This window comes from Pectinophora gossypiella, chromosome 19, assembly GCF_024362695.1.
Source record: "Pectinophora gossypiella chromosome 19, ilPecGoss1.1, whole genome shotgun sequence".
In the NCBI taxonomy this organism is placed as follows: Eukaryota; Metazoa; Arthropoda; class Insecta; order Lepidoptera; family Gelechiidae; genus Pectinophora; species Pectinophora gossypiella.
Window position 1 is genome coordinate 11,015,646 of NC_065422.1, and position 9,517 is coordinate 11,025,162.

The window sequence follows — 9,517 nt, forward strand, 5'->3', positions numbered from 1 at the left end:
AATTCATGTAGAATGGTGTATTATACAATTAACATAATTTATTAACACATTGGAGCAGTGTGGTGGAGTATGCTCCATGCCCCCTCCGGTTGACTGAGGGGAGGCGTGTGACCAGCAGTGGGACGTATATAGGCTGTTTATGTTATGTTTATGTAAAATAAGCGTTACTAACATTTAAGATCTCATGATGGCCGAGCATTTTAATTTCGTATTCGAAACCAGTCAGTTCTGATGCAACTCCTTTTAGTTCTAGCACATAATTTTTGGGGTACTCCGTGAACAAAGCATAAATGGCCTTTATAGCATCTGAACTAGATGGTATAGCTGTTGGGTGATTGGCATTGTATACAGCTTTGACACATGTATAAAATACTTCTTTGTTAGCACGATCCTGTTGGTATAACCAAGGTGACGAGTTGTACACAGCTTCTCCGTTTGTTTCCAGCCATTTCCCTAATTCCAACAGTCTCTTGCGAAATATTGGTACTATGACACCGTCCTTAGTTGGCCCGATATTAATGAGAAAGTTACCTGAAACATTTCAAATCAATTTTCGTACTTCATTCAACACCTTCAATAAATGATTGATCCAATAATTGGCGAATTTGTTTTCGAATTCATGTTTGGATCATAAATGATTATCACGTGCTCAGCGGTCCAAGAAAACATCGTGGGGAGACCAACATTCCCGAGAAATGCATTTTCGGAGGTATGCGACCTAACTTGTAATGTGCTGGTTGTCCCGTCGCGGTTTGGAAGGTCAGACAGGCAGTCGCTTCTGTAAAAATCGGACCTGTCAAATCTTCGTCTGCTACCTCACGAACCCTGACTTCCAGATCGTGACCGTCGCTCTACCAGTAGACCATGGAGGTTAGGTATTGAAGGTAATCATCATCATCTCCCTGGCATTATCCTGTTTTTCACAGGGTCCGCTTACCCAACCTGAACATTTGACAGATCCGGTTTTTTACAGAAGCGATTGCCCGTCTGACCTTCTAACACGCGAATGAAAAGTCAGTCCAATACAGATTAAGTCACATACCTCCGAAAATGCATTTCTCGGGAATGTGGGTTTCCTCACGATGTTTTCCTTCAGCGCTGAGCAGTGATAATCATTTATGATCCAAACATGAATTCGAAAACAAATTCGACAATCATTGATGTTGGATTCGAACCTGCGACCTCAAAGTGAGAGGCAAGCGTTCTACCAACTGAGCTACCACGGCTCATAAATTACTTATGAAACTACATTTAATGAAGCATAGAATTCTTACCTCCATTGCTAATAGTTTGTATCAGCAACTTGAACATGGTGTTTACTGACATCACATCGTCTTCCTGCATATTAGTCCTGTAACCCCAGGAGGCCAGGTCAAGAGATAAACAAGTTTCCCACTTGTGTTTCACTAAGGCTCCTGTCGACATTATGGTCATCAACACTAGTTACGTACCTACTATTAGATAGAACGACTTACTTCAGTACAATTAGTGGTTATATTTCGCGGTAAGAATTATGTCTGTCAAAGTATGTAAGCTGATCGTTCTGTGTAATACTCAGTTACACAGTACACAGTTTAGGGCCCTGCCGCATTGATATTATAATATTCATTATCATCATTAATTTAAGAGCCACGCTCTTGTCGGTTAACCTTTTTTAATGCCACTTTTTTCCCAAAAACTACTTACTTTTTTTGTTTTTTTTTTTTAGTGGTGTCCCTCTTGCATTCCGCCCCGCAGTACTCTAATGATATTTAAACACTTTATCGCATATAATTCACAAAACATTTACAGGAAGAACAAGAACCATAAAAGAGACAGATTTTACATAAGTACCTACTACTTTTACGATACTAACAATTCAAATTAGAAATAAATTATTTATTTTTATTTTATTTTTTTATCACGTAATTAATTCCATTTAATTTTGCTTGTCAAATACTTATACAAAAGTTCACCGCTTGTTTATTTTTTTATTCGCAAAATGGCTACAGTTTTAAGTTATGGAGATACTTACGAGGCATGTACTTGTCCTTGCAGTTAAAAAAATCACCATGATGACACGATTCCCCCTTGCCCAATCTGTCGTTGACCACAACATATTCCTTCACAGGACTCTCGTTGTATAACCAACTCAATATCCTAGTTGTATTAAAGTACGTATGTGGCGCTTCCCAATGTCCATCAAACCATACAATTGAAGGCTTGTAATCATTAACCAACTGTTTGACATCAGGCCATAGTTTCCTATCGACATACTTTGATGTGGTGAACCTTTTCGATTTGTCCCACAGATAGTCAGGATTGTACCATTCGTATAGTGAATAGTAAAGGCCGTATCTCAAGCCCTTCAGTCTGACAGCAGCACCAAGATCTCCTACAATGTCTCGACGAGGGCCAACGTCCACAGAATTCCATCCCGGCGACTGCTTTGATGGAAACATAGCGTATCCATCATGATGCTTGCTTGTAAAAACAACATACCTGAAACAAATTGAGGGCCTAGCCAAGTTGCAACGTTTCTGTGAATAATCGGTGATCGTTTTAACCCTTTAACGAATAAAAACCCTAGAACATATTCGGACGCTTGTCTTCTCAGCCATGTCGTAAAATCCGACAGAAGGATTGCATAAAGTTACGGGCGATAAGCTGATGCCTTGTTACTATAATATTCATCATATCGTCACTGGAAAGGCAAAATTACGTAAGCGCCAAAAGGCCATTTCGAGAAAAAGCCGTTTAAAGTTTCATTTTTTCGTTTTTTTATCATAACTTTTTACCCAATTATCCAATTTAGATGATGTCAAAGTAAGGTTACATTGTTTTTTAATTTTCTATGTCCAGCAATACATATTATAACTGTTGGATTGCTATTTTAGGATATAGTGGCGCTTACGTAAAAATGACTTCAGTTTACAGTAAAGCAAATTTACTTAACCGCCATCTGGTTAAAATATTATTTGGAAGCAAAATTACTTACAGCTCTTACGAAAATGCATACGAGAACGACAATATTTATTTAAATATAATAATACTGTAATGTTAGCGGAGTAAAAGTTACTGTAACGACTTTTACACATCTGCTCTCATTATGTAAAAATTGCCTACAAAGTGATCGATTGATTATGTCAGTTCACCAAAAATTCTTTAAAGTAAGTTTTTGTAATATCTTACATGGGTAAAAAGACGTAAGAGACAAATAATTATTCTTAATACCTCTTTAAACTACTTATTACTTCAATTGATTTATAAAAATGGCTATTAAAATACTGAAGTGCCAGAAATAAAGTTTCATAAAATATAAATAATAGCGTACAACCCGTTATCTGTTTGTAAAAGTTTCTTTTTAACACTTTCAAAGACAGAACGTATACGGACGTTCCGATTCCAAGGTGCCATACTACCTATTATGAACCACCAATGACCCATGGTCTCTGTCCGTGAAAGGGTTAAACGGTTTTATTTAGCTAAACCCGTACGGTATATTTGTATCAAAATTATAGATATTGCAATTTAAGTACCTTCTTGTTGTCAGATTGATCTGAAATTTGGTACGCACCTTTAATTCCGATGTCAATACAATATAATAAAATCAATAACATTATAAATCTAAGATGGCAGCCGGTACATAATGGGGGATTACATATTTTTCCACAACCCCCTCAATATGGGTATCAAAGATAGGACTACACTAGTAGAATACTGTCATTATGTCAAAATTTCAAATCCAAGATGGACGATATTACAAAATGACTGAAAGAAGGATGTTGCCCTTAATTTTGTCATTGTCATCCACCGTCCATAATATGCAGGGCAGCACAGTGGATCGCTGGGTGGGGTCGCTCCGCGAAGCCTGTGAAATCCCCAGGAGGCTTCTGAGCTTCTGGAAGGAGATAGGTTGGCTTACGTAGTCAACAATTACACGCATAATGGGCCACCTTAGAGTCTAAATGCGGAAAACAGAGCCCACTAACATAACATAACATATGCAGGGCAGCACAGTCGACCATGCAGTAGTATATTTGGGCTCAAAATTGTTTGAATTAGGACAAGCATACGTGGCTCTAAGTCGAGTCAAGTCTCTGGAAGGGTCAAGTCTTTTTAATTCCTCAATAATTACCCTTATTGTTTTTAAGAGTATTTACCACGAAGTTTAATACACTTTTCCATTCGCTCGAACCAGGTATTATTTAACATTTATTCCACTCCAAAGTAGAAGTGTTCAAAATGGCTGACTTGAAAGCGTTGGCCGCTTCTTCACTGCACTGGAACCTTTGACCGCGAAGAGTTTCTTTTTTAATTTTAGGAAATGTAAAGAAATCATTGGAGCTTAGGTCAGGACTGTATGGAGGATGGTCAAGAATTTCTACGTTTTCCTGCTTCAAATAATCGTTTGACGAGCGGTGTGTGAGCTTGCGTTGTCATGGTGCAGCATCCTGCACTCCTGCGCATCATCATGCGTCGCTTTGGGTTAGATTTTCGAAGTTCGGCGATGACTTGTGGTAAACAAATTGTAGTATACCAATCTGCATTAACCGTCCTACGATCTTCAAGTGCAATTGTCGCAACATGACCGATTTTCTCCACGAAGGTAGCCACCATCTTCTTTGAAGTGCTTCGAGAGCGAACAACTTTAGTCGGCTTTGACTCGTTTTGGAAGACCCAAACTGTGGATTGTTGTTTGGAATCAGGATAATAGCATAAATCCAAGATTCGTCACCACTGATGATGTCGTACACGTGATTTGACTCTCCTCGGTTGAACCTCTGAAGAGTTTTCTTACACCATCTGACGCGGGCTACCTTATGATCGTCAGAAAATGCGGGATGCAACGGCAAACTAGTTTTCTCACACCAAGTGCCTCATTCAATATCGTTTAAATGGTTGTCCCTGAAATGCCTAATAACGCCTCTATTCTCGGTATGTCACATGACGATTTTTGAGGATTAGTTGTCTCACAGCAACGATATTATCTTCAGTGAAGGCGGATATCGCTCGAATTCTAAATACCAGCGTTCGATGGCTCGCAGACATGGCACTTCATCGTGGAATAGAGATTTTAACTGTTTGAAACACTGAAGTCGCAGTAGGCCTCTTCGAAAGTTATAGAAATTTTTTCTTTGTAAGATTCATTTTCGGACATGATCTGACAGATTCAAACCAACGCTGTGACTAAACAATTGCATTAATCCTAATGCTTTCAATTGTTTTGATATTCGAAATTCCAACAAATTTGAATTTAGAGTTCTTAATTCAAAATTGGCGCTAAATATGCAAACGACAGAACTTAAAAAGTATAACAAAGTCGCTTTTTCTGTCCCTATATCCCTATGTACGCTTAAATCTTTAAAATTGCGCAACGGATTTTGATGCAATTTTCTTTAGTAGATAGAGTGATTCAAGAGGAAAGTTTATAGGTATGTATAATAACATCCAATAAATAGTGTAGAAATACTGTTATTTTTGAGGATTTTAATGTGATGTCGTAAATAATTTCATTTTTCCTCAGCATTGCATCCGAGCGAAGCCGGGTCGCTAATAAATTATAAAATCAATTCTAAAATAGTTTTACTTTTAGATCTATTGTTAAAAAATAACTTCCTGGGAAACTTACTGCTAGCCCACAAACTTGCATAATAACAGCATAAAAATGCGAAGGCAAATTTACGTACACGCCTTACTTATTCTAAATACTGTAAGTCAAAATTGCTTATTCGCCATTCACTGCATAAACATGCTAAGACATTTTTTTCTTATACGCCTTACTTATTTTAAAAGCTGTAAATAAAAATGACTTATACATAGTCTATTTTTTATTTTCAGTAGTCCAAAATTACTAATAAAATGATACTTTTCAAACTATAGAATGCCAAATTTACTTAAAGTTAATATGTAGTTATTATATAGGACCACAATATTACTTATACACCAGTCACGAAAAAAACACCAAAATCTTGTCGTTTAAGAAACTGGAATTGAAAAAAGTCAACTATTTTCAAATTTACGTAAGCGCCAAAAAAGTGCTCGTATCGCAATGCTACCCAGATAGATCGACGCAGAATGAAACGCTGATTCCGAATATATAAAAAACCCAAAATACCTATTTTGGCGCTTACGTAATTTTGCCTTTCCAGTGACGATATATATTATCCATCCATCTTAAGATTTTGTATGAATGGTGTGTGAGAATCGCCTAATAATTAATCGTCCAACATGTTAAAAACGGTTACCCAGGAAGATATAAAATATAAGTACACAACATGGGCGAGCGGGCTCCTTGTGGAATTGGGTAGTTTACATTTAGTCAAATCAGTTACTTCGTCAAAACAAAAAAATATTCAGAAGAGAGAAAGAATTTGTATGAAAACGTGCACCTTGACGTCATAAAAAAACGTGATAACATAATGTTGCGTGCTTCAGAAGAAAGATTAAGACTGTGGTTTCGGCTACTATTTACTTAAGTAAATCATAGTGCTAATTCCAGTTCGTACCATCTAATTTTATTTTAAGTTATTCCTATCATTTTCTTATCCGTCGAAAGGGAAAGGGACAGGTAATCGACAGGCATACTAAAACAATCCTCTAAAAATTTTACATTGGCCGATAACCCGTCAGAATTAACTTGTCAGCACACGTCAATCGGTTTGAATACCAGCGAGACACCTATTTAATTCGTCTGGGTTATTCATTAATCCACTCATTCATTTTAAATTAACAGCTGTCAATCATCCGTCCCTTTCCTTTTCGAGGGATAAGAAAATGACAGGTATAACATTAGATGGTGTCTATAGGAATCGGGGCCAATGTAGTCGTTACATGTGCTATGATTAGGGGCCTTTAGCGGTTTATCAAGCAGGGTTAATGAAGGTCGGTCATTGAACTTACGAGTTACACGAGAAAGTAGTAGTCTTATGTAGACAAACATCATACTTAGCTCCAGATTTAGCAAATAGCCTCGCCCATTCGTGTGGATCAAATAACTGCGCTTTAAAAAACGGTGCGAATTCTTCATAAGTAAAATTGGGTTTAAAATTTCTCTTCATATACTTGACTAAACCCTCAATAGCTGCAAATACATAATAAGTAAGTATTATTAAAAGAAGCATTTGGGTTCTTTCATTCGCATTAGGTATTGTCAGTTTTCAATAAAATTCTGCACGGTATGATTTTTTTTTGCTTGCTATTTTCGTTTCTTCGATGTCTGCAATCTCAACAAGTAAGATTTTGATTTTTATAATGAATATTATTCTTTTTTAATTAAGTTGTTTGTAAATTTTTGTTTCCTGTTAGTGGTTGCCTGGAAGAAATTGCTCTAGAGCAATAAGGCCGCCCAAATCGTACTGTATTCATGTGTTAAGTCTGATTATTTAAATTTAGTTCTGCGCAATAAAGTATATTTCATTTGATTTGATTAAAATCTTACCATCAGTCTTCCACCTGTACCAGATCCATTCAGTGTAGATGGCGGGTACACTGTACACGCCCCAGTGAACGAAGATTCCGATCTTCGCGCGGTCGAACCACTCTGGCAGAGGGCGTGAATCCAGGTCCTCCCATGTCGGCTCATACCATTTACCTTTATGACCTGAAAGATAAAAGGCGTGATAGCCCAGGTATTTTTTTTGATACAATACAATACAAATACACTTTATTGCACCAGAATAAAAAGAAATAATTACAAAAAGATCATGGCAATGTCAATGTGTGTGTGTGTGTGTGTGTGTGTGTGCGTGCGTGCGCGCGCGCGTGCGCGCGTGCGTGCGTGCGTGCGTGCGTGCGTGCGTGCATGAGTGCGTGTGTGTGTGTGTAAAGTGTATTGATGTGACTCATTGTAGATTTGCCGCATCATCATTTTACTTGGCCGGAATTATAGCCCAGAAAATCAAGGCAACATAATAGAAGCTCACGTCTGGAGTAACCAGAGGTACAACGCAAGATGAACTAAGTACCCACATCTCAACGAGCGGTCTGTTAGACTAACGTGATAGGTGGTGAGCCGTAGCGCTTTTTAAACAAAAAAATCGTCTAGAATCTAGTAACTAGGAACATATCACATATTGCTGCCGATTTTTGCGAACAAAATATAACTTTTCGCACTGACGTTTTTTATCTCGCTTTAACAAATGACAGTTCTAAGGCGATTCTCACACTGCCCCGCATGATGCAGCGTAGCGTATGGATGCGTGTTCTTCCGTTGCTTGTAAGTGTCTCCGTTTGTATAGAAAACATGCACGGGCAGTGTGAGAATCGCCTTAGTGACAGAAAAGGGAAGGAGCAATAGGAAAGCGCGATGCGGTGCACCATGCAGTTCAAAGGGACACTAGGACACCATAGTTGCGCCACCAGCGGTAAATTATTCGGAATCCGGTTGCTTACAACGCAGAGAAATCTTTACAACTGAAACAGCGACATAAACATAAGAATAAAAATAAGCACAATAGGCGGCCTTATTGCTAAACAGCAATTTCTCAAAAAAAAAGTGGTTTTTTTTTTTTTTCAAATTATTTACGTTTCACACTGAATGCGTAGGTGTTAATAAGCCGATTTAATTACCTTCATGCTTTGTAGGTCCTCTAGACTTAACAGCCATCTTCGCAGTTTTCGGTTGTATCTTTATAATCTTTCTGACAGTTTTCTTTTTGTTAGTAATGTACATTAAAGTAGATAAGAGTAATAGAGTTAACAATAGGAAAACTTTAGGTTTTCTATTAATTGGTGTACGGTATATATTCATGGTTTTTACTTCTTTTTACCTGTGTTAAGAATTAGCTTTTGATAGACAAGAATAGGAGGAACTCGGTGGCGCAGCGGTTAACGCGCTCGGTCTGCGATTGTTGAAGTTAACTTTCGCAAAGGCCGGTCATAGGATGGGTGACCACAAAAAAAAGTTTTCATCTCGAGCTCCTCCGTGCTTCGGAAGGCACGTTAAGCCTGCGTCCCGGCTGCATTAGCAGTCGTTAATAACCATCAATCCGCACTGGGCCCGCGTGGTGGCTTGAGGCCCGATCTCCCTATTCATCCATAGGGAAGGACCGTGCCCCAGACGTTAATGGGCTGATGATGATGATATATATATTTTTTTATTTTTCATTTGTTTTGGCACAAAACAGTCATTTATACAAATAAGTAAAGAAAAACAATACATAACATAAAGACAACGAGTGCCCAAAAAGTGCTTACAGATAAAATGCAATTAAGAGCTTATTGAGACAGACTCAGTTATGCTAAGAGGTAGAACATACATGAAACAAATTATTAGTAGGTACCTACTAATAAGGTGGTCACTTAATCTATAAAAATAAAAAGTGGATTATTCTTATACAAAATGAAAATTTAGGATACAATATAAAAGCAAACCAGATTTAAGTAAATAAAGAAAGATAAAGATAAAAAGCAGACAAGAGTGAAATTAAGTAATATTAAAGTAGTATTTATAATAATTATACACTAAGTTTTAAGAATATTTTATTTTTTATGGTATTCAAAGAGTTATTGAATAGGTCGATATCAGAAAAGTCCT

General features: G+C 37.5%; 1 protein-coding gene across 1 annotated transcript; it reads right to left on the reverse strand.

The window, feature by feature from the left end:
* Positions 1-349: 349 nt before the first annotated feature.
* Positions 350-7,827, reverse strand: LOC126375399 (tissue alpha-L-fucosidase-like; the record flags this gene model as incomplete). Its single annotated transcript, XM_050022306.1, has 6 exons — positions 7,824-7,827; positions 7,421-7,582; positions 6,928-7,048; positions 2,015-2,481; positions 1,275-1,415; positions 350-531 (listed from the first exon to the last, which is right to left on the reverse strand). Coding segments are annotated over exons 1-6 (1,077 nt in total), but the record flags the coding sequence as incomplete, so codon positions are not given.
* Between the last annotated feature and the right edge of the window lie 1,690 nt (positions 7,828-9,517).